At 34.6% G+C, this 23,584-nt stretch overlaps 1 protein-coding gene across 1 annotated transcript in view; it reads left to right on the plus strand.

The window, feature by feature from the left end:
- Window positions 1-23,584, plus strand: part of LOC107193549 — a 108,778-nt gene that overhangs the window by 18,703 nt on the left and 66,491 nt on the right. Inside the window, exon 2 of the mRNA XM_015583018.1 lies at window positions 4,023-4,293. Coding sequence (XP_015438504.1) covers window positions 4,023-4,293 — 271 coding nt within the window. The remainder of the gene's footprint in view (window positions 1-4,022; window positions 4,294-23,584) is intronic.

A 23,584-nucleotide genomic window follows, 5' to 3' on the forward strand; every position in this document is an offset into this window, starting at 1 on the left:
AATAAGCCACGACGACAGACACGAGGATCGTTCGCAACTCGAGGGGGGTAAACGATTTCCCGTTAGTTTGATCGTCGAGTTTCACGGAAGCGTCATCGACGATCCAGTTTTCAGACGGCGAAAACGGCCGGCCGCCGCGCCGCGCGGTGCATTTCGCACTTCGGTCTTATAGTGTAGGATTGTCGCATTCTGGGCCCACTTGACCCTCGTTAACACCGTGAACGGCTTAGCCGTTAGTGTTAAGTTCAGTTCACTCATACATAAATCTAAGTCCGCGCTTATGCCTTAGCAGGCCGCGGCTGTCGGAATTGAGCACGTGTTCAGATTTCATCGACGACAACGCTTAGATCATCCGGCTCATTCGATACGACCGAAACTCAGACGGTCGCCTCATCGGAATTAATGATGGAATCATCATGTCGTTCCTCTTACGTCTATTATTAAACACAGCCCAATTGATTCGGAGTTTCTGCAATGTTTACACGATTTTATAGAGGGTCCTTCATTAAGGCTTTTTTATCTTTATGGATAACACCGAATTTATTCGGACATTTTTGGTTTATTTCTTATAAAGTTAAATATATGGTAATTATACGTATATGCAGAGAAGGATATCTGGTACATGTCCATCACGAGTTTTTCTATAGGCGATCCGGTTCTTTTATCAAAATTTTCTATAAAAACTTTCTGTAACACTCTTTTACAACAACTTTCTATAACAATTTTCTATACCAATTTTCTATAACATTCTCGGATAATTGCAACTGAATGTTTTCAATTGTTTTCGGATTTTTTGCGTAGACTTTCCGTTTTACGTAGCACCAAAGTAAGAAGTACAATATCAGATCGCATTATCTCGATGGTCAATTAACATCACCATTCCTTGAAATTATATAATCGGAAAAATGTCTGTGCAATCTAATTATTGTATAAGCTTCATTTCTATAATATATGCTTTTAAAGGAAAGTCCTTTCTTATAATTCGCTAACTGGTGGCCACTAAAGGCTTATTTGCTGAGACTGTCCTGAAATTGAGGTTGTCTGATCTATTGCTACATTATCACGAACTAACGCGATGTTTTCTGAAGACGACCTGGACGAAGGTGTCTTTGCGTCGGAGTGATTATTACAGAAATAGTTGTATCAAATCTTTTCACTACAATGCGAATTAAATGTTCACTCGACCGATTGTGTGGAGGATAAAAATCACGAAATTTAGGAAAAGAATTTTCCATTGAACGAAAATTTTCGTAATAAAATTGCACTATTTAAATACGTTTTTCCACTGTATACGCACTATCGCTGAAATTTCCAACGTTTACTGATAAGAAATTTAAAAAGAACAACATTTAATGATAGACCCTGTACATGGAATATGTATAGTCGAAACAGTTAGTATCTCTTGGTTCGATTGGAAAATCTGTGTTGATATTCGGTAGGTACTATTAAAACTTTTCTCACTAATATGATAATTAGACTGTGGATTTCATGCATTTATAACCTCTTGGGTTTTGTGAAATACATTGAAAAACAAAACTTTCATCAGATGCAACGAATTTTCTATTTTATTCTGAACCAAATAAGATACTTAAGAGAAGAAAGAAATTCCTACTTTTGTTCGTGTCTTTAAGAATTATTTTACAAAATGTCATCGTGTATAGAAATCTGCTGTTTAATGATACTTCTTGAAAATGTATGACTCGTTAAGGTATATTGCAACTTTACCATTTGATGCATTGAAACGGAAGCTCATTCTGTTCCTATTCGTTAAACAGTTATGTGACTTTAAAGATGGAGATCAAAATGATCCACTTGGCGTTTGATGACATCCTTTTTCCGAGGACTTAAACTTGTCTGCTTAATTATTCACTATGTTTACTGTGAAAAATAGAAAACTTACTCTGAGAAATACTACTTAGTGATTTTATAAAAGGGATTTGTAAGTTATTTAGTAGTTTTAAGAGTGAAACAGCTGAATATATAGTTTTAAGAGTGAAAAAGTTTCATTATATTAAAAAGGAGTGACCAAAGAAAGTGTTTAAATTAAAACATATCACCAGATTATTCTGATGTAAAAATCATCAACACGAGTTAAAAGAAATTTGACGTCGTTCTAACTTCAAATAGTACACAGTGCAAAAGAAATTAACTCGCATCAATGAGAGGCTATATGTATAATTGGACAAAGTAAAGGTTTGTAACAAAAACGCATACACCTTGCTACCAAAAGCAAAGTATGTCAAGGATTTTCCGTGCAGATTAAGAACAATCCTGGATTTCTACTATATCCGCGAAGATTACCGCATGTGAAAATTATTCCCATTGTACGTACCGCTGTGCAAAGTATGAAGACCGGTTAAAAATTTTCAGACTGGCTTGTATTTTACGGATTGTATTTCCATGTCAGTATTTTTTATTCCGGATAAAATATATTGCCGTAATAAAGCTTTAATATGTAACATTAATACAATGTCATGAAAGTAAAGATATTGTTGTAAATTTTAAATGCACCTAAATATTCATATAAAATAACTTTTCAAAATTATTACAAGTAAATTACCTTGAACGTTTATTTATATTGATATGATACTGTTTTCTTCTTATGAAACTGAAAACATGCTATTTCACTGAATTATTTTCTTTCGATAATTACCAGTTACATAATTATATAACTATGTAGAGGACTGTATAGCTCATAAAACTACATTTTTTTCTATTTGTTTCCTATTCTGACAATGAGATAAAACTTAGCCGAACAATCCGAAGCATCCTGTACAATCATACCTCTCTTTGTATTTGATCGTAAATAACAAATGGTGGAGTTATCAACTTCTCTGAGTGGTCGCTATGATAAGCACTGTCATATTTACACTGCGAATTTGACACATTCCCTATATGAAACATAATGAAACGGAATATTTAACTCCGATCAATGCAGTTTTCATTTCATTTTAAAGTTAGGAAATCTCTTAATAGACAAACTACATTTTTTGCGATCTAGATCTTTGTAAAATACGAGGTCTCTCAGAAAAGTAACGGGACTGATGGCGTAGAAATTTGTATTGTCAAGTTATCTACAAATCAACATTACTCCCTTCAAGATAGTTCGGAAGCCACAAAACGCTGGGACGTTGTTCCCATTTCTTGAAATAGTGCTGGATGTCTTCAATTGGAACTGCTGTCAATTGGTCTGCCACAATTTATTGGATGTTGTCCACAGTTCCAAGATGATGACCCCGAAGTTTGTTCTTTATGTTTGGGAAAAGAAAACAGTCACACAGACTCAGATAAGGGGAATAAGGAGGCCTCGATGCCACGGGAAGAGCCTTTTCGATTAAAAATTTGTTCACATAGAGTTTCCTTGGATGTTGCTTCATGACAACGTTGACTGTCCCACTGCATTCTCTATAAACGCGTTTTTTTGCCAATAAGGGTATTTCTCCTGATTTGACTCTATGTGACTTCTTACTATTTCCAAAACTGGAAACCCATCTCAAGGGTTGTTAGCTTGGAACTATGGACAACATCCAATAGATTGTGGTAGACCAATTGAAAACAGTTCCTATTGAAGACTGCCAGCATTGTTTCAAAGAGCGAAAACGTCACCAGTGGGTTCTGGCATCCCAAAAGTAATTATCTTGAAGGGAATAATGTTGATTCGTAAATAACATGACAATCCAAATTTTTACGCTATCAGTCCTGTTATTTTTCTGACAGACCTCGTAAACTCTTCTTTGACTTCAGTTTTTTTATTAATACTAATAGGAGAAGGTTGTCGCATTTACGCCGTGTGATAGACAATATGTGTATAATAGTGGTAAGTGCATTAACTAACCTAGTACATAAGCAACACATATTATCTATCGTACGGCGTATATTCCCTATATGTTGACGATAATATTACAGTAGTGGTCCAATTTAGATGACGGTCCAAATTTGGCAACCTTACCTTATGTCTAATCATGTTAATTCTTGAAAATTGACCAAAGTACCGATCATAAATGTGAAACTAATGATTGCAGAGCCAAGCTTTGGCATTGACACACAAGGCCTCTCCACCTTCGAGGCCGAGCAGCGTGTCTTCATTACCCAGGAGCCCTCAGTCTCACCAGTCCCAACAGTCCCAGTCGCAGAACGCTGCACAACCACCGCCGGTTCATCCTCATCAGTCGCAGACGCCACTGAGCGCACCCCATACACCGTTTTCTGTGCATAATCAACATCCGAAGCAAGAAGCTAACACCAGCCCCAAACAGGAAGGATTTGATCTCAGCAAGTCTACCTCCAGCACCGGTGAGTTTTATACTTTATTGTTTTTTTATTTTCACTGTATTTTCATGAATATTAAATTGAGAGACTCGTAACACAAACGATCTTTGTCGAATATTTCTATGTTTGTGATAACAACAGATTTTAGTGGTCTCCAGCAAGATTCACAATATTAAAAACGATCTACAGTAGCGGACACAAAAGTTACCACTTTTTTAATTTGTTTTGTTTTTATTTTCTTTTAACATGAAGTTAAAACTTTAGTGCGTGTTTACATTCCGATAGGAAATTACAAGCTGTATTAAAACCCAGTACATCAAACTTTTTAGTTGATGTTAAAAAATAATAGGAATATAAAGAATCAGGAAAGTGGCAACTTTTTTGTTCGCTACTATGGCCTAAGTTATTCTGAATATTTAAAACACAAAATAGAAATCGATTTAAATAAAAATTAAAGACGTCAAAATATTTTTCTACTCTCCTGAAAAAAAAATAAATATGACATGAGTTATGTTTCTTGAGCCTCTCAATTGTTGGGACAAATGGAAACCGAGGGAATCGTTACGCCATGTTCTTTGAGAAATATTCGATGCTAAGGTAGAAATGACATTTTCAGACATTGAGTGGCATTTAAATCTCTGATGAAAATTATGGTGTTGCTCTAATGTTAAAGGTATTGAAATAGTTTAGGAAGAATCTGATAAATGCATGAATCCATCTTTTAACTGAATTAAGTAGTTTTTAATTAACTTTTATGAGTGCAAGGTTATGCTTATATTACATTATCATTGTTTCGAATTTATTGAGTAATATTGTCGTACAAGTAAAAATCGCTACTCGTGAAACGATGTAATACTCTAAAAACAGGAAATATTTCCATGTCCATAATTGTGTACAAGTCAGAAACTGAAAAATAATTTCCATTTAAATGAAATAAATATTTCTTGCAAAAATTACTATTAATGTATTGTGATCAAAAGAATACAAAAACGACATAAAGTATGAGGTAAAATATGTTGTTTATTTGAATCTACACAAAGTTCTTTTATAATTTATTTATTATTTTATTTTGAGCTTAAAGTAAATAGCAATCACATGGTACATACTGACGTAATCGCAGGAAAGTTAAGTAACCTGAGATTTCTGTATAATACAATTAATAATTTAATTTAGTTTTAAAATTATATTATTAAAGTATGTTTACACTTTCTATTATTGTACTTTTCTCTTACGTACAATAAATAATTTTCTCTCTCAATAATGTAAAAAAGAACTTTATGTGTCCTTATAAATATGTTTTCAAAATTAGCTAAAAATTCTTTATTGGTTAATTTTATTTGTCGAAATTTCAATGCTCTTTTCATACGACATGAACGGGCAACTTGTTTCCTTGTCCACAAAGGCCCACGCATCAATGCACTTCGTTTAAATAAGTCGGTCATTTGAACCTCTTCCCTTCGTTGAAGGAGCCCCTTTTCTCTTCCGTTTCTTTCTTGTTTTACCTACATTTTCCAACGGCTGTAATATACACCCCATTATTTGAAATCTCGAATCGTTCACGTGTTGTTTCCTCGGCAGTAAATTTTTGACGAGAATTACGTTGTCCTTAGGGTACAGACCGTGTGAAAAGAACTATAACACTTTTTTGCCATAAACTGGGGTAGGAATTATACATAATAAAATAGTGCAATCGAAATGATCTCTTAAGAGATATGAATTAGTTGTATTGAAGTTGATTTTGAAGTTGGTGAATTGTTTTGGGATTATGATTTGAGTAATTACACTGGTTGAGTTCATGAAAGCAATATTATAAGTTTAATAGAATATTCTTATAATGTAAAGTAAATGCAAAATTATAATTACATTATTTGGGTTCATTTAACATAAGCTTAATTTCAATAAAAATTGTACAATTTAAATTCTATATTTTAACACTATTTAACACAATTATCATTTCACAATTTTGTTTAAATGAATTCTGCTTGTTGAAAACATTAAGAAGATAATTACAGGAGCATAAAGAAATGGAATAATAATTTTTAAATCGAAAAATTCTTAGGTTTGATAAAATACCACATATAGATTTAATATTTAATTTCTAGATGAATCTAACTTATTACACACTAAGTTGCTTTTTTTTCAATTTGTTCAATACATAAATTTTTGAATTATTGAATAATACGCTCAAATATAACTCAGCTGCCAAAGTTCGCGTTAAGCATTTTATGAATATGATCGTAATCCGTTACTTATGTTTGCACCCTCCACATTGTTTCGAAAACCATCGTCACAGTTCATACTAGGTTTGCATTATTCTATTCAGTGGAATGTTCTTACCTGATTGAATAGGTGTTAAAAAGACATAAAACACAGATAATGAATGAGATAAAATACTGCTGATTATTGAAAAGCACATTCTTCTATTTTCGAATAAGTCCATACACGGATTTAGAAATTAAAACGTCACAAATACATATACATGGCGCCTGGTAGCGAACGTGTTTATTGGCACCATATGAGATACTACTTCATGGTACATTACTGAATAACTATTATTGGGTCATTAAGTATAAAACTTGACAAGTAGAACATAACGTCTTTACTTTACCGATTTGTGCCAAATGATCCAATATAATGGATATGGAGACACAATATCGATGCAAATTCACATGTACCTTGAGATGAATCGGACTCTACTACAGTTCTCAGGTGATCATTATTCACCTTCGTCTCTGGTTTTCTACGCGACTCATTGGTGAAGCCGAAATTCCCATTATTCAATTTTTTGAACCCATTCCTTACTATGGTTTTTTCACCTAACACAGCGTTGACATTACGGGCTGTCTTCGACACTGGAGTTCCATGGTTGAACTCATACTCATAAACCACAACAATTCTCAATTTTTCCATAGTTCTACAAAAATGGATCCACCAAAAAGAATAATAAAGATATTTTAACAAACAAATATGACTTACGAAGAACGAAGATGTATTGTTCCGATTAACCTAACCTGACACTGAAATTTGGCGCGAAACGAAAGATAATAAATGCGAAACTTTGCGTTTTGCTATTTGTCAAATTTCATACTTAACCTTTTCGTTTACACTGTCGCCATATGACTACGTATTCTAAATTACGAAATCAAATATTAGTATCATGTATTTGTTCATAGCTGTGAGTATATAGTAGTTTCTTCTAGACTTGTATAGATGGTGTGGCACAAATTTGAATGTGTATTTGAAAACTTATCGGTAAAATAAGACAATATTGGTCCTTTGTCTCATTCATTTGATGGAAGTTTTCTTTCAAATATTTCCAGAGGGTTTATCGATCAAAGGTAAGAATAATCGTGTTATATTGTGAATAATAACATTATAACAGGAATTATTATATATAATTGTGATGAAAGTAAAGAAGTTGCCATATGGCATTGAATGAAAAATGGCATTGAACGGTTTAAAAATGTTAAAATGTTCTTCTAAATCATTTATATGTCATCTAATATACACAAAGATGCAATAAAATTTTTCATTGGTAACATTTAAATAATTTGGGAATGAACGGGTTAATGACCCAATATAATTGTGGTGATTTACAGTTCACACACTGTTACATTTTCGTTATTTTTTATGTTGTTAATTTAAAATGTCCACCATAACAGTGTGAATTATAAGAACAATCTCATGTTTGTATCACAATTCATGGACAAGGGAAACGTCCATGATAGTGAATCTTGCTAAGTAGATCGTAACACCGCTATCTCGCTCTTAACACTAACGGTCTCCAATAATCGTTCAATTAACTGCGTGTCTTTAAGGGCGAACGAAAGGTAATCTTGTAACACTGTTTGACGTACACGGGGAACCGTTAACAATCGTAATGCGCGGGCGAAAGGCCGTGGACACGATGCCTCGTAACGCAAGTTTCCGTCGAGGATGACGAAGAGCTCGTGTGTGTGTAGAGTGCAGACGATGGAGGTCGCACGGAGGGGTCGTTAAAGCTCGTAAACGAGATAGACTATCGGCGGAATTTCCTTGATCCTCGATAATGCGGTGGAAACAATTTGCACGCGTCCGTTTGCCGGGGCGAATGAAAACCCGGAGTCCGTGCGCGTGCAACTTCCAGAGACTATATACGTATATCGATCTCGTTTCTCAACTGTAACATAATTTTTTTTTCTATGTATTTGATTAAAGCCGGAACTAGCGTTAAAGAGCGATGTCGAAGTATCAAAGAAAAAGTAAAAGATGTCATTTAAAAAACCTCGTGCGCTGTTACTCACAGAATGGAAAAAATCGTCAAAAAATAATTTCATTTCGGGTCATGGAATATTTATTATTAATTATTTAATTAATTTATTTATTTATTTTTGTATATGTATTTGTTTAAAAATACAAATAATTAACGTGGTCGTGATGAATACTTAACTTCCACATATTAATCTTCCTCTCAATTGTTGGTTAGAATATTTATTAAGACTGTGGGAAAAGTTTAATACTTTTAACCTTTCGTGAATAATGTGAGTCGTTGATGACCCTTGCAAAAGTAACAAATTGTGAGTATCTTCATAAACAAGTAAACAAAAAAATCAATTTAAAATATAATAACAAGTTTTTGGTTGTAGCAACGTTTCTGATGTCTCCAAGACTATATTTAAGTGTTGGCAAACTTTGGGTGGGTCAATGTTGTATTATCATTGTAAATTTCTTGCCAATTAACCAACTATAATAGTTGTAGGCCCAACATTGGACATTCGTTGGCAAATTGTCATAACTTTTTCGTCATAGGCCCTATTTTGGGAATTTGTTCGCAAAAACACTAACCATATCCCAACTAACTCCCAACTGTTGGCCACCGTTGGCCAACCATAAATGCTACTAGTAGTCCGGGAGCCAGCGAACCTTTTTTCTTACGTCATTTGATTATAGCTGAAAATTTGTGAGGCATTAGTTAACTTAGTCAGAAATGAGAAAATCGTAGTCTGGCAGTTTGGACACGCTGCGTTTGGCGAAATTATAGTGTCAAAATTGTAAAAAAATTACAATACCCTTACGTCATTTGATTACGGTTGAAACGTATTCTGGTAATATTACTATTGTATTATTACTTTATAAAATTGTTCATTTTGAGTATTTAATTCATGTTTATTATTTTGTGCTTTGTTACTTTACATGACTTCACATGAAAAATTTCATCGTGGATATTTTCGTAGTATTTAACTGTTACCGTTAGCATTTCGTTTAGTACTTGAACTATTACCAAAACAAGTTTCAGCCATAATCAAATGACGTAACGGTATTGTAATCTTTTTACAACTTTGACACCATAATGTCGTCAAACACAGCGCCAGCGCCGGCGTGTCCAAGCTGTCACACTACGATTTTCTCATTTCTGACTTAGTTAACTAAAGCCTTACAAATTTTCAGCTGCAATCAAATGACGTAAGAAAAAAGTTCACTGACTCCCGGACTATACGGTTGTTTGGTTTGAACAGAACAGTACTTTTAAATACAAATATTTTCACTGACAACCTAATATTTTCTCTAGTATTGCCTAAAAAAGGGAAAGTAAACCTAGATATTTATTAATAAAAATGCTGTCATAAATTACTCCTACGAATTTTATTATAACGTTAATTTCTCTCTTGTTTTTTCAATATCATTACTCATTAATTGACTTGAAATCCAGAGAACAAAGCATCTGCAAATGCTTACTCTAAATTATACATTATTCTCTTTTCCTGTTAACATATAAATTATTTACTGTTATTTTAATAACAAAGTAGAATTTTGAATTGTATGTCGTTAAAAAAATTAATTGACTTAGAATTTTAAGTATAAGGTTAAATACTTGCAGTATAAATGTCACTATCAATATTACATATAATTGATCCTAGTAGATTATAATATTTTTATTGATTTATTTTATTTATTAACGGTATAGACACCCTTTAGGTAGTACAAAGTTGTGATAATGTGAAAAGGACGTACATAAAAATGAAAATAAACGATACAGTAATATTAATTATTGACAATGCGAAGAAACGAATTCTTTAATCTTGGTGAAGAGTGACTGAACAAGTTAAGAGTATATTACAAAATCTATCTACATATGTATGTGTATACCACTGATCCCATTATTTGTCAGCTCGTGTGTACTATTGTAAACAACTGAAAAAAACACGGATATATTCCCACAATCTTGGTAGAATTTAAATTTTCCCGAATAATTCCGATTCTTCATGAAAACTATAATATATCCCATTGGAATTTTCGTGATCGTGACTCGGGAATATGAACGTTGAAATGCACAGAGGGAAAGTACATATTTGCCTCTCGAATTTCGAATGACGGAGGAAAGAAGGAATAGGAAGAGGAGGCAGAAGCACGCACTTCCTAAATCTACGAATTTCGAGGATCCTTCTTAAATCTTCGAGCGCCAGGACTAATCCTCGTCCTTGAGCTCGTGACTCCCTTTTCCAGTTTTCCGTCGCTCTTATCTCACCCCGTTCTTGTCAGCTTCAGTTTTTTTTTTAAATCCTTCGAATCGTCGGAAAAAACTGTTTGCGTTTGCCCGACCGGTGTGCAGTCTACCGAATAGTGACTTTCACGGTGATCGATCGATCGATCGATTGATGGTAAATCGGAAGGAATTTTATAGAAAACATTTAAGAGGTAAAGATTTAAAAATGATTATTAAACTTGAAGACATGTACATACTAGAACTGAATATTTATAAACCTTACAATTTCTCCTTTGTTTGCATAACGTTCGAAAATAATTTTCCTATTTCATTCCTCTAATTAACACTGAATCTTAACCCTATATAGCACACGTTAGGCCTGCGAAGTCTATGCTATTATGTTTTATGTTATAAAATATACATTCCTTTAACTACAGCTCGTATATCTAGTGTACCCTGCGATCTTTATAGGGAGTACTGATCCCAATAATTGCTGCAATTGTAAGTTGATCAGCATTTGTGTAGAGGAGGTGTATAGTAGCGTCATGCATGTGCAGCATTTATGTGATTTTTGAACACGTGTACACTATAGGGCTAATAAAGACTTAAAGTTTGTCTACAATATTTAAAAAATAAGAGACAATTGTATCTACCAGCACAATATTTATACAATGATTTCGTGAACGTTTAATTCTTAATTGAAAATTATTGGAATTATAAGATAATTCTTTACTAAGAAGCAACGTGAGAACTGTTCAAGATACATGGGAACACGGGATCGATTTTCGGATTTATTAAATCCACAAATAATAGTGAGCTTCGAGGGATGAAAATTTTAAATTATTAGTGATTCAACGTCACGTTTTCATCCTTATATCGTGGGGACAAGGAAGGTACGGGGATGTGGAATATTTTTTTTCGAAAAAGTCGTTTTCTCTGTGTTGCCTCCGTAGGGGCTATGAGAACTGGGACTTAGGATAATAGGGTGCGTGTTCATGTGTTTCGGCGGGTTTACCTGTACGAGACTCTTGCGCCTTTGTGTGTACGTAAGGGGCGTGCACGAAGAGGGGTGGATATTGTGACCCTTACGAACTAATCCGGATTAAATTCGAATCCCTGGCTATGTGGCTAGGCGATCTGCGAACATGTACTACACCGTCTTGCAGCATACGATTGAACTCGTTACGACATTTAACCCTTTCTCTGATTCCATTCAGATTATTCCGGTAGTGGAGACCAAGCGCACGATCCTTTATACTTTTGTTTGCCACGAAGAAAATCTGAATCGGTCCTTTCAAGCGTTTCTAACGACGTTCCGTGGTGAAATTCATTATACACGCATCATTATTATATTTTATGTACCCTTTAGGTTCGCGTGATATGTATAATAACCATATAACTGTACTGCAGACTTTATGCATTTATAACATCGATTTTTACGTACAAAACACACTGAATTATAGATCTGAAACAGATTTTGAAAGCAGCTTTATTTTATTCCTGACCTGATAAAATTGTTAATAGAAAAAATAAAATTCTATTAAATCCTCGTTGTAGGGAATTAATTTACGAGAATGTGAATTTACACAACTAATGGTATTGTTTTTTTCATTGTATCAGAGTAAAGTTAGATTTAATATTCTGAGGACGATGCACATGTTATACAGGGTGATTTAAGTTTAGGAGCTTGTAATATTCATTGAATGGATTGAAAAATGTCTAATCAATACACATGGATCCTAAAATCTGTCCTTTTAATGAAAAATACAAAAATTTAATTTCACATTTTTTTCAGATGTTCCATGTATATGTCTTTTTTCCATTGCAATGCAAAACGCACATCTGTGTGTCATAGATCGACATAGATTTGCAGATATTCATTCTCATATTACCTGTTGTTGTCGTAGAACTTTGAATGAATGTACACCCTACCAATTTTTCTGTTGACATTCAATATGTTGCGAAGAAGAGTTCATTTTCTACCATCAAGTATGATTTTAGGATTTAAGTTGATTGCACATTTGTTACTTCTTTCATTGAGTACTATAAACCCCTAGAGTCTTAGAAACCTTTTTTAATCTTCCTGTAAAAATTTAAGATAATCTAATGTAATATTATAGTCACTTTAGTTTACCTTCTGTACAGCATACTGACAATTAAAAATAAAAGTTTAGAATGGATTCATTCAACGGGATTGACACTTATTGCTCGTTCATAACCGGCAACGTCTACTGAGTACTTGATTAACTTTTAACTTGACTATACGATGAGGCAAAAGCAAACTGAATATAGAGTTATAGTGCAGTACTTACATCTCCACTGTAAGTAATTAACTGTATCATGTACATTTTAAGAAGATTTCGTCAAAGCAATTTTCATTATGGAACTAATTAGTACAGTACAGTTTTATTTCACACGAAAACCTTTAAAACTGAATGTAAAAATTTAGTGGAATAAATATTTGTAATTGGGATAAAGTCATTTGGCAATCTCAACTAAGTGAAAGCGTATCGACTTCTGTACCGTTTATTTTCGGAAAAACCTGCATATTTGCATACAGATAACGAAATTAAAGTAAGGATTGTGACAAACCTGATTTATTACATATTTCAAGGAAATAACCTTCACTGCAGTGGTTGCAGTCGAAGCTTCCTAAGTAATAATACGGCCTTGCATCTTACAATTAGTTCCATTTTTTTTATCAGTTCTAGTCTTTATTTATCTTCAAATTATCCTTTATTTATCCTCCGCTAAGTAATATCCTACAAAATTCTCTTGCACGTTAATACTAACGTTCCATATCCGTTGAAAAATACGTCAGTTTTTAAAATGTAAAAGATGAATCGTCATGTATCATCGGGAATTGTCGCGGCGACAAGCATCATTTGTCTCTAATTTGGAATGTAACAGAACTTCAAGATCCACTTAGAAAACAACTTGCTGCTCGGTAAACGCGCTTCGTATGCGTAGATTCGTGATGTCATCTGTGTCGTTAAGAACGGTTCGTTTAACGCTTGCTTATTTCTGGACGAAGTGTTCGAGCTTGTCGGTACGAGAGCTATCGCAATTTTCGATTTCGAAGTTTGAATGGTAATTACCGTGGGGAATCATTGTAAGTGGAAGAAATTAAGCGCATCAATGTAGAATTACAGTATGGATTAATAATAACGTTAAATACATCCATTAAACGTAATGTCTGATCACGTTCAAAATTGAGTTATCCATGGATGGAGGTATTGACAATACGTTATCCGGCCACTATACAAATAAGAAATATCATATATCAATTTAATCCTTCTGCGCTATTCGGTTTCATATAACGTAACTCCAAAATTTTATTTCTGTTGACGTCTTGTATTATTAAAATTTATCGGTTATTACAAAGCGGAGGATTTTTATCCAGAAGGTATAGAGAAATTGTGAATAGTGAATTGTCGTTACACAAATTATGTAATATTTATTCCGTTCTTGGTCAAATTTAAATAAATTTGAAATATGATACATATACTACAGCAATTTCTGGCACATCTAATAACTGAACGTCATTAATTTTTTGTTCAGTTGGGTTAAATTTATTCAAAGAACTGTAATATAACAGTTATTTAACATTTGTATCATGTTCGGGCCAAATTAACCTAAACTCAGACTTTAATTTTTAATTACATTCTTTATCAAACTTGGAAATTAATTGGACATCAGTAGTTTGAATATATAACAATAAAGCTACATATAAATATATTTACTTACTTCGATTTTAGCTTATTGTTAGACCAACTTTAATTCAAAGAATAGTAATACAACAATTTATTGAACAGTGCACGAGGGTAAAACATTATACAAGTATTAAACTGTTCAGCCACTTCAGAGGAAGAAAAATAATGTACGAATACGGTTATAAAGAATTTAATATACAAATTATTCTTCATAATACGTTGATACTATAGGGTGATTCATAAATATCACGTATCAGTCTGTTTTGTTTGCCTATTTAAGATGCATTTGCAACACAGAGAAAACAAGTACTATGCATGAAACAATACTAGTTCGACAGGGCAGATAGGGTAATCGCACCAATAAATGAACACTTAAGAGATTTTGTAACTATTGAAGTCGAATTTTAAATGATAATAATCTTCCTAAATATTTGGCACATAAGAATTAGATTTTTAAATATTTAAAGGAAGGCATATACCTTCTTCTAACGTACCTATAGATTACAAATTGAAAGACTGGAAAAATTTAATTAATTAAATTAAGAAGAAAAAATACAGATTTCATCAGTGAATGAATAATATTAAGTAAATGAACATTTTAACTAATGGCGTGAAAATTGTTTGAAAATGTAACAAGGAACTGAACAAAATCAATATTTAATCGTTTGCTTATTTTGACATCTCAATTTACTCCTTTTTACATACAATGTTCATTCAGTGATACCTGTTCATGTACTGGTGCATCGATCCTATAGTGGAGACTAATTATGTCGCGACATCTCAGTTTATCAATTTGGAGATTCTGGGAGAGCGGGAAAATCGCCGATACTTCGAAGTGTATCAATAATCATGGATCACCCTAGTATCTATTTGTTCTACTTTAACCCTCATCCGTCCCTCATTTTCCCAAATTAATTTGTCCCTCGGTGTCAATTTGACCCAGTGGTATAAACTAATACAATGAAGCGATAAATAGTTAAATTTACAAATTCTTTAAAATAAAAAATCACGAAGCCTCAGCTAAATTTACCTACACATGACAGAATCACGTCTTTTCTTAGGAGGAAATTGTGTCAAATTGACACAAGGGACGGATGAGGGTTAAACAAGATCACCTTTCACAATACTTAACTAAAATTATCCAAGACTCGCTGATTTATCTCGCTTATCCAAGTGACAAAACGGTCCCCGATTGGACTGTGTCGTTAACTCTGTGCTGCTCAAATGAATTTTTATTGATCAAAAACCTCTTCATGTATATACATATACTATTTCCTACTGACCAGTTGAACACATGGAACTTCACTTCTCGATTTCAAAGGTTTTACTCTTTTTCCGAAATAAGTTTCCACTTTAGGATTACACTGGGCACTATTGCGTTCGCGAATATTTTATAAACTTTTTCTTTCAAGTAACATTGGCCAACTATGGAAGAAAATATTCTGATTTGCTCAGTAATATTAAAACTTGTACACGACTTAAAATTACACTTAGCGCAAGATGGTTAACCCTCCGCCCAATCGGGACAAAGCGCACATCGAAGAGACCGCCTTTCTTTTAGCCCTCAGGATAATTTAGATAATGCACCGAATGTCGCGAAATACACAAGGCGAGCCAAGAGTGAAACACGGGTGTATATAGCGGAGGGACGACCGCGCGGATACGTTTGGGTGGCTGAGGGGTCCGGGGGTTAGGATTAGCTGAGTTGTGTGCGTTGGATTTCCGATTTAGACGGCAACCGGCGCACACTCGACCAATAATCCCGGATTAATCCTAGGTCGACTATACACGTATGTATGTATGCGCGTACACGCGTATACACACACACACACACACACACGCTCCGAGAACGCGTATCCTCGTATAGGACCGACGAACAGCAGCACACTCGGCAACAAGCCCCAGCTCGCATGGAGTCCGGTCAAACCGAGTGACTGAAGTATAGGTTAGGTGCGCAACGCGCCCACCTAGCCCACGTTGCATCCGCAGTTGCGCGGATCCGTGCACACTAGAAAGATCTGTGCGCGCGCGTCAGAATATCGAGGGGAAGGGAACCAGGCCGCGGCGCCAAAGGATTTGGCTACACACATACAAAGCCCTGGCGAGCGCGCGAGCGCATACATCGATGCAACGGCCAAAGATAATCCTCACGAATATAGACCCGGATAATCCCCGTGTAGGGCGATATATACGGTCGCTGGACGAGGTATGTATGTATGTATGTATATGTGTGTGTGTGTGTGTATGTGTCTGTACATGCACGTGTACACGTACGCAGCAGCATACACTTGGCCACGGGGACACGGATGATGGTCCGCACAAAAGGGTGGCGCGGAGAACCGGTTGGGTGGGGGTGGATTAAGGGTGGCAGGCCCCCGGAAGGGAGAGGACTATGGCAGAGCACACAAGGTTTAGAGGCTAAGCGGCTCATCCCCCAGGAAGCTTTACATCCCGTTCTGATACGACGGGAATTCTACGAACGATTCGAAAGATATCCTCTACCTCTCTGGATGTGCTGCTCTGGGGTCGGGCACTGCGTAGCGCTGTGCTTCGATGGAAATATTGGACCGCGCGAAAGAGACGCGACGGAATTACGTCGCTCATCGGCGGGGAATCGCGTGGATGCCGCCGATGTTTTTGAGGATTCTTGTTGTTTGCAGACACACACGTACAGTTGAAAAGCAGCTGTGAGATTTTCGCGGCTTCCAGGGAGTTTCCGGTGCGGATTTCACGGGGGTTTGGAAGAAACCGAAATGGAGACTGGGTATTGATATTGGTTTTTAATTAGGTTGACGGGAGTATCCTTTTTTGGGACATTGACCAATTTAACGCTGTGTGTAAATTATACATATACAGGGTGTCTCACGTAAGTGTCGTCATGAAATTTCTAGCTTTCCTTGAGGTTTACAAAAAATTGTGTTAGAGAAAAGTTGAACTATAGTTAACCCTTTCGTTCCCATTGTTGCCATATGGATACGTATTTTAAATTACTATATACCGTATGTATATAATAGTTTCTTTTAGTCTTGTATAGGCGGTATGGTTCAAATTTGAATGTGCATTTGAATGCTTATCGGTAAAATCAGACATTATTGGTCCTTTGTCTCATTCATTTGATGGAAGTCAATTGTTGAGCACTGTTACAAATACGACAGAAACTTGCAACACAAATTTTTTTCAAATATTTCCAGAAAGTTTATCGGTCAAAGGTAAGAAAAATTGTATTATATTATGAATAATAACATTATAACAAGAATTATTGTATATAACTGTGATAAAAATAAAAAAGTTGTCTTATGGCAATGAATGAAGAATGGCATTAGATGGTTTCAAAATGTTAAAATTTTTTGTAATCCATTTATATGTTATGTAATACACACGAAAATACAATAAAATATTTCTTTGGTAAGTTTGAAATAATTTGGGAATGAAAGTGTTAAAGGTGCATAATTTTCGTTATTCGGAGATTCTTTGGAAGTTGCGTATGTTTCGAAGGCATGGATGTTACTTTTGGTTTTTTAAATGAAACTGTAGCATTTTTAAAATAGTTTTCATTGAAACGAATCGTGACAAATCTAACGACTATAAATATGTTACAAAAAAACCACAAATAACGTAAAAAAAGTCAACGGGGGAAATATACATATAGGTGCGACCACCGAGGGTTAAAATGATAAATGATATCGTACAGGATGGTATTTAATATCTGTCCAAGTTAGTTTCGTTAGAAGTTAATTTGAAACCGAAAGGATTCATTATAGGACCTATGTTGATAAGACATTTTTTACTCCTCTCGGTGAATACTATAAGCCCCTAAAGTTAGAGACTCCCTTTTTCAGTACCCTATATAACGAAGAAGAAATTAAAGAATGTATGTGTGTTGAAAAGATGAGAAATTTAATTGCTGGTTTATGGAGTAGAACCTCAATTGTTACGGGGAAAGGGGGCTTAATATGCACCCAACGATCGAGATAATCATGATCCCTATTCTTTACTCATCCCCGTTGCTTTCAGAACAAACTCGCGATCTGTGCTTTCTTTCCTACAATACACATTTACCTTATTTAATCTCATCATTAAGTAACTGCACCAGTTGCTTCTTTACGAAATGCAATTGACCAATTTCGGTTGTAAATACTACAATTCCACTGCAGTAAATGCAATATGGCTATTTCAAGCTCTCCCTATGAAGTTACCTTAGGTAAATATGTACACCTTGATAGAGTACGAAATTCGCTGAAAGTTAGAGGTAAAACTAAATAACACATATATTTGTACATATTTATTAATACTACTTTTAAGCGCCAAATTTATATGTATAATGATTAATGGAAATATAGCCATAAGTAATATGACTGACATATTAATTACATTTATTTGAAAATAAAATATTTGAGCAATCTACTTGGAAAAATATAGATTTGGTTACCCCTTGCAGAATAAAAATTAAATATTTATAAAAGCTCGCAGAAGAATCTCCCTTGGCGCAGTATTTCATGCAGTCCCATATGGATTTTATCACCCACGGTTTCTCTTCTCGCCGAAGAAAAATACGAGGACGCATTCGCGAGGGCCCACCACTCCGTGACCATAATCTTAATCCTGGATTAAATGATCTGGGGTTTGTATAATCCCGCCATTTTGTCCCTGAAACGAATCTCGGGATTAGAGAGTCTAAAACCTCGCAGTCGTGCTACGATGATAAATCCATGGATCGTATGGATTTATTATCAGAATGCATAATCTTGAATACATAGTAATATACGACACACGTGAAAAGTTTGCTGACCTTGATACACTAAAAAAAGCCACAACGTATCGGGTGTTACTATGCGACTTACCTACAATAAAGATGATCCGTGAGTTTCATCATATATATCGTGTTCCAAATATCCTTAAACATTTACGTTAGGTTGGTGCATATGAAGTGTCGTTTTCTCGGGGTTCGAATTTGTGAGACCAATGACATTCTTTAAATTTTGCTCGATCATCTATTGTCTTACACCATATTAACACTTCGAGTATATCTGAGGGATGAAAGACGCCAGTTTAAATTTGACCTGAACCGCGTTTTTGAAAACACTCTCAATTCAAATCCATTTTTTATTATTTTAACTTATTTTTTTTTTTAATCTCAACTGTTCTAGTTCAAAGTACAAGCATTATACTTGAAACGATGATTCTACAACGTCTTCTTAAAAGGTCATAGTTTAGGAGATAATTTGAGGTTTAAATCACCCTGTGTGCATTTCTAAGAATTTTTAGGATGTGTTCATTGGCAGTGTTAAAAAATTCGAAATACGCTCTAAGACATGTTTTGAATACTTACGAAATTTATACCAGAAGTAGTGAAACCTTGTTATCAACCGCCACGAACAATCGGAATAAAGTTTCCAGAGCCAGAGTATATTAAGTTATACTTTTCAAATTTACAGGATAGTACATGAAAGGCACAAAAACCTTGTAACTTTCTAACCGTTCGGTAAGAATGCAATGAGAAACAATCCTTACCTTCGAATTATTGAATGGACTTAAGATAAGTCTCGATATGTAGAAATGGTGAACATCGCATTAGGTTCCCTATGTGACGAACTTTACACTGCTTGGCTCAGAACAAAATATAAACTTAATATCATTTTTACAGTACACTGCGTGACACAAACATAAAACCACCCTAAAATGTCCAATTCTTATGTATTGCAGTTAAAATAAAAAGGAACCAAATATGCCATGTCTGGAATCGTGTTGAAAAATAATGTTTCTCCAGACAAGGATAGATTATATTCTCTAGAAAAAGAGTCCTTCGTTTTTATTTGAATCACAATACATGAGGATTGAAAAATTGATGGTGGATTTATAGTTATTCCATGCAGTGTATTATATTAAAAACTAAACGACTTAGAACGAAATAATGTTTAGTTGAGAATTTCATTTGTGAAAACGAGATTTCATATGCACCAATCTAATATTTGGCCTATGGAGTATAGACAGTAGATGTTCATACGGATTCGTATTTTGATAAATTTCAAAAAGAGTGTGCCCTACGAGGGATATTGTGAAGTTCAAAATTCAATACAAAAGGTATCATGAAAGGTTAGTGCAATCTTCAGTTCAAACACTGTAATATTTCATAGCTGCTATCCCATGTTCAAAATGATGGAGGAGATTTTACAATAGGCCAGTCAATCGTTCATGGTAGGCGCGGAAACTTCTCGACAAATTGTCGCGGCGAGTTTGTCGTCTCAGGGTAACAGAACGTGGGCGTTGTTATGGTGGAGGTCCTTCTGGGCGAGTATCTTCGCAGGAGCGTTCTTTAGCCTGTTGCGTCATGCTGCAAGGGAGGAAAAAAAATACGAACAATAGGTGTTTAAGTTTCTACGCTGGTGTATACACTGTATACTATTTCCTGAGAAATAATGGAACGTGTCTCTCTGTCTGTCGATGGGTTTCGCTTAGATATGGGTAATCTCCAACGCGAGAATTGGGATAAAGAGCGGACACGGACATCAGGCTCTCAGGAAAGGTGAAAGTGAATCCCTATCCCGGGTAGTTGCGACGTCGCAGGATATGAGGGCCTGATCCTCGTGGATTTCCAGGCTTCTAAGCGTACCGTCATCTTGGAGTATAGGCACGTTGGTCCTGTAGTCCTGTGTTCTGTGATCCTAATGCTCAAGGGTCATTCAGTACCCTTTTTTACCTTCCCCACCTGTTTCCCTCACTTGACGTATTATTGGGTCAGCGCAGAAGTTTTTATGGACTTTTGATGGATGATGTGATCGCCATGATTTTGTGGAAATGATAAACAGTTATTTTAATGTATTGTACGTCAATGTAACAATGTGAATTATCGTTTAGAACAAAAATCGACGCGACTGAATGTGTTTTTTCTATTTACTTATTATTTACAGTCACATCAATCTCTATTGTTTGAAATAAAATGTAAACTGGGTTTTTCTAAAAAAAGCTTTGAACATGGAGGGAATATGCTGGATTGTCACTAGCGGTCAATATCGCTCACACGTAATCCAATGAGAGCATTCACATTCACAGAACGCGGTTCGGTCAAGTCAAATCAAGATTTGCAATACTTAATTCACACTAGCGATCATGGTGTGATCAAGTCACGTGAAGACAGGCACAGGTAAATATCGGTCACACGTAATCCAATGACAGCATTTAATAGAATTTGTGCGAAATTACAGTGACCTGGATGATTCTGTATTTCAACTATAAGAAAATCTTTTTAGTGGTTTTACCGGCTTTAGTGGATACCGACTACTGGTTTATTTACAAATTTGTCCAGCTTAGGTGCTAATGCTCCGAGAGCAGCGTGTGATACAAGAGAAAAATTCACATGTTTTAACTCAGAACCGGAATCTGTACCGACACAGTATGAAAATATATAAATGCCTATTATAAACTAAATATACATATAAATGGTTATATGTATTACATGAATGTCTATAATAATTTCATTCTAGAACTTATAAAATAATATTACTTCCTGTTACCGTATCATAATAAATCTATTTAATACAACGAATAAAACAATTTTCAGTAAATAAACAAATAATACAGATAAAAATAATTAAATAATTCCTTTCTTATTTCGATACACAAATTCATTTTGTGGGATATCACAATACTTTTTGTAACGGAAATCACACAGTCGACTGTAATTTCGCACAAATTCTATTAAATGTTCGTCATCCATGCTTCTTTTCCTGTGCCAATCGTTTTCAATAGACGGTCGAGTCAAATCCTGTGACGAGCGCCGCGATTTTGATCGCTAGCAAACCGACTCTACGATCAACAGATTTTGATTTAACTTGACCATACCGCGTACTGCGAATGCTCCCATTGGATTACATGTGATCGATATTTACCTGTGCCTGCTTCACGTGATTTGACCGCACCGTTGACCGCTAGTGTGAATCGAGCATAAACGTTACAAACATCGTAAAATATATTTGTGATTTGTTTGGAGAAACTGTTATGTCACTCATATGTACTCTGTGTTAAACTGAAAATTAATTAATATAATTTAATTATACATATTCGATAATAGTAATACTCCAAAAACTTGTTTATTAGAATAGAAACTTATATTGAGAACACGTGCGTTATAAAACAATCATTGTGTATATAATTAAATTATTATTAGTCTACTCTTTTACAGCACATCTATCAAAACTGTTCCATTCACCTGATATATTATATGGACTCTTTATTTACAAGATGAGAGAAATGATAGCTCGAGGAGCAGTAAAAAAATCACTGTAGAATGGGGGATGTTCAAAATTATGCATGATATTCTCATCTTTTTATCATTTTTAAACAATGATAAGCAAGTATTTTTTGTAATTATTCGATTAAGAATGTTTTTGAAAATTAAAATTTTTATACACTATTTTATGAGCAATGTCATATAGAAACTTAATTACACTAAACGAAAAAATGAAGTTTGTATTAGACTATATTAATGTGTGGTTCAGTTGTATCAACCATAAATGCATACAATTTTGCCGTGACATTCCTTTAGCTATCGGCGATTATTTTTATTACTGCTTGAAGTTTTTCACATTTCTATGGAACAATATTTATGTTACCGTGTAAAGAAACATTTTTATACAATACACCAATTTTCAGAATTTTTAAGTAATTATTTTACCGAGAATTCTTGAAACATCCTCTCCTTTCCAGACCATTACGCTATACACTGATCTCACCCCCTAAACACTTATTAACACTTAAGGATTGACTTATTTTACAAAAACCTAAGAAAAACTCACTGATTTTTTTTATTATCGCTTGAGCAAGAGAACAATATGTCCAATAATGTCATGATTAGAATTACAGAAAATTTCTTTCTTTAAAAAATATCGCTCCTCTAAAAATAACGAAATCCGGCACACCCGAGTTAATTCGTTCGTACTGAAAATGGGACATTGTAAAACAAAAAATCCAATATTTAGTATTACAGATATTTTATTATTATGAAAGGTAACGTTTGGTCACGTGCACATAAATCTATTAATATAGAATTACTATCGCAATAGTCAAATTTGTATAAATTCAATCCGTACAACAGAACATTTACATAAAATCAAATGCTAACTCGGGATATGTCCTTGCCTTA

Source organism: Dufourea novaeangliae, unplaced genomic scaffold (genome assembly GCF_001272555.1).
Source record: "Dufourea novaeangliae isolate 0120121106 unplaced genomic scaffold, ASM127255v1 scaffold6, whole genome shotgun sequence".
Lineage (NCBI taxonomy): Eukaryota > Metazoa > Arthropoda > Insecta > Hymenoptera > Halictidae > Dufourea > Dufourea novaeangliae.